The sequence below is a fragment of the Eimeria mitis genome, genomic scaffold (genome assembly GCF_000499745.2).
Source record: "Eimeria mitis Houghton genomic scaffold, Emh_scaff9545, whole genome shotgun sequence".
Classification (NCBI taxonomy): domain Eukaryota; phylum Apicomplexa; class Conoidasida; order Eucoccidiorida; family Eimeriidae; genus Eimeria; species Eimeria mitis.
Genome location: NW_024016774.1, coordinates 1 through 1,480, shown reverse-complemented (window position 1 = coordinate 1,480; position 1,480 = coordinate 1). Strand labels below are relative to the sequence as shown.

The window sequence follows — 1,480 nt, the reverse complement described above, 5'->3', positions numbered from 1 at the left end:
TCGTGTGACAGAGGCGCACATCCATGAGGACAGTGCCTGCGAGGAGCCGCAAAAGTGCATGCTTTTTCTCTACCCTTCGTTTTCCCTTTTTGGTCGAGAATAAACCATGCATAATCTCTCATCTTTTAGAGGGAGAGAGTCACTGAAATGTTTTCTGCAAAGCGCACGCGCGAAGTCGCCCCGTGTGGCTGTCGCAGCCTCTGCTCCTGCGGATACGGGTTCAACAAAACCCACCTGCTTCTCTTGCGCAGTTAGTGCCTAAGTACAGGCTGTAACTGCTCGTCCGGAGAAGCCAGGAAAGGCTTCGGCAGCGCCGTCCCAGGGAAATCCTCGCGCTGGCGATGCACTTACGGAGATTAGATAGATTTTCCTGCGCAGACAGAAGCGGCAGCAAGAGATAGCCATGGACGCACTGCCCGGAACACAGGCACCCACACAACGGAATGGAAGTTGAGACGACAAATAATCAGGAGAAAGTCCTTATGCTATGTTATTGTAAAGGAAGAAGGAAACGATGACACCTCACCATCATCACATAGAGTTCCAGACTGGGATTGGCCATTGGAAACGCAGAGCTGAAGGGAAGCTGGAAGGTGCTGTTGATAGTTAGAGTGACCTGCATAAAAGCATATCGACAAATTCCATTGAATATGGGGAACCTAAGATAATGCCAGAACAACAAGTCTACGGAGACGGTGTCATTAGCCCGCTGCAACCAAGGAGCTAGAGAAAAGCAGGCAGCTGGGTGGTAGCGGCAGGAGTACCACCACCAGCAACAACAAAACTTCAACAGTACAGATGCTGTATGCACTCACAGAGGTGTCGTCTATCTTTTTCCTAAACACCTTGTAAGATACCCGCCGACCATCCCCGCAGGCCTGAGCCAGGTCCTCCCCCTTGTACATGACGGCGATAGAGAGCTGCAGCAGGAGAAGCAAATCACCCTTGTTAGGAGTGCGTTTACGGATGCGCCCAAGCAGTTGCCCTTCCCATCGCTGGAGCCCCCACAGCTAAATTTTTCGGTACAAAAGACCTCAGTGGCAGATGCATTTGGGCTGCAGCACCGTCAGCAGCTGTCAATCAAGCATCCTGCTTTCATGCCCGTTTCTTCCTAGGCACCTGCGGATAGCTAATTGGCCTGAGGGAAGGCTCCATCCATTATACTGCGTGTCATTAACAAACACGAGGCAACACATATTCCAGCTTACTTTGTCCTTGTTCTCAAGGCGGGCTAACGCTTCGGCATTGAACTCCATGTACAGTATCCGCACCTCCAGGATGACCTCCTTCACCGGAGGAACATCCTCCAAGGAGGCTCCATATGTCAGCATCTCCGGTCGAAACTGGTGTAAGTTTCTACCAGTGGTGTGGCTGTTGCTGTGGTTGCTGCATGACCGACGATTAAAGCAGCGTTTCTGCGGTGCACAACGGGCCCAGTCGACGCTTAGATCGTCCTCAGGATACCTAGGTGTGGATTAGA

At 51.7% G+C, this 1,480-nt stretch overlaps 1 protein-coding gene across 1 annotated transcript; it reads right to left on the bottom strand.

Annotated features, from left to right (window-relative positions):
* Nucleotides 1–125: 125 nt before the first annotated feature.
* On the bottom strand, nt 126–1,331 carry EMH_0097530 (uncharacterized protein; the record flags this gene model as incomplete). The annotated part of the gene is made up of 4 exons (XM_038021957.1): nt 126–206; nt 527–616; nt 816–920; nt 1,209–1,331. 4 exons carry the CDS (start codon nt 1,329–1,331, stop codon nt 126–128), a joined length of 399 nt encoding a protein of 132 aa, XP_037879141.1.
* Nucleotides 1,332–1,480: the final 149 nt, after the last annotated feature.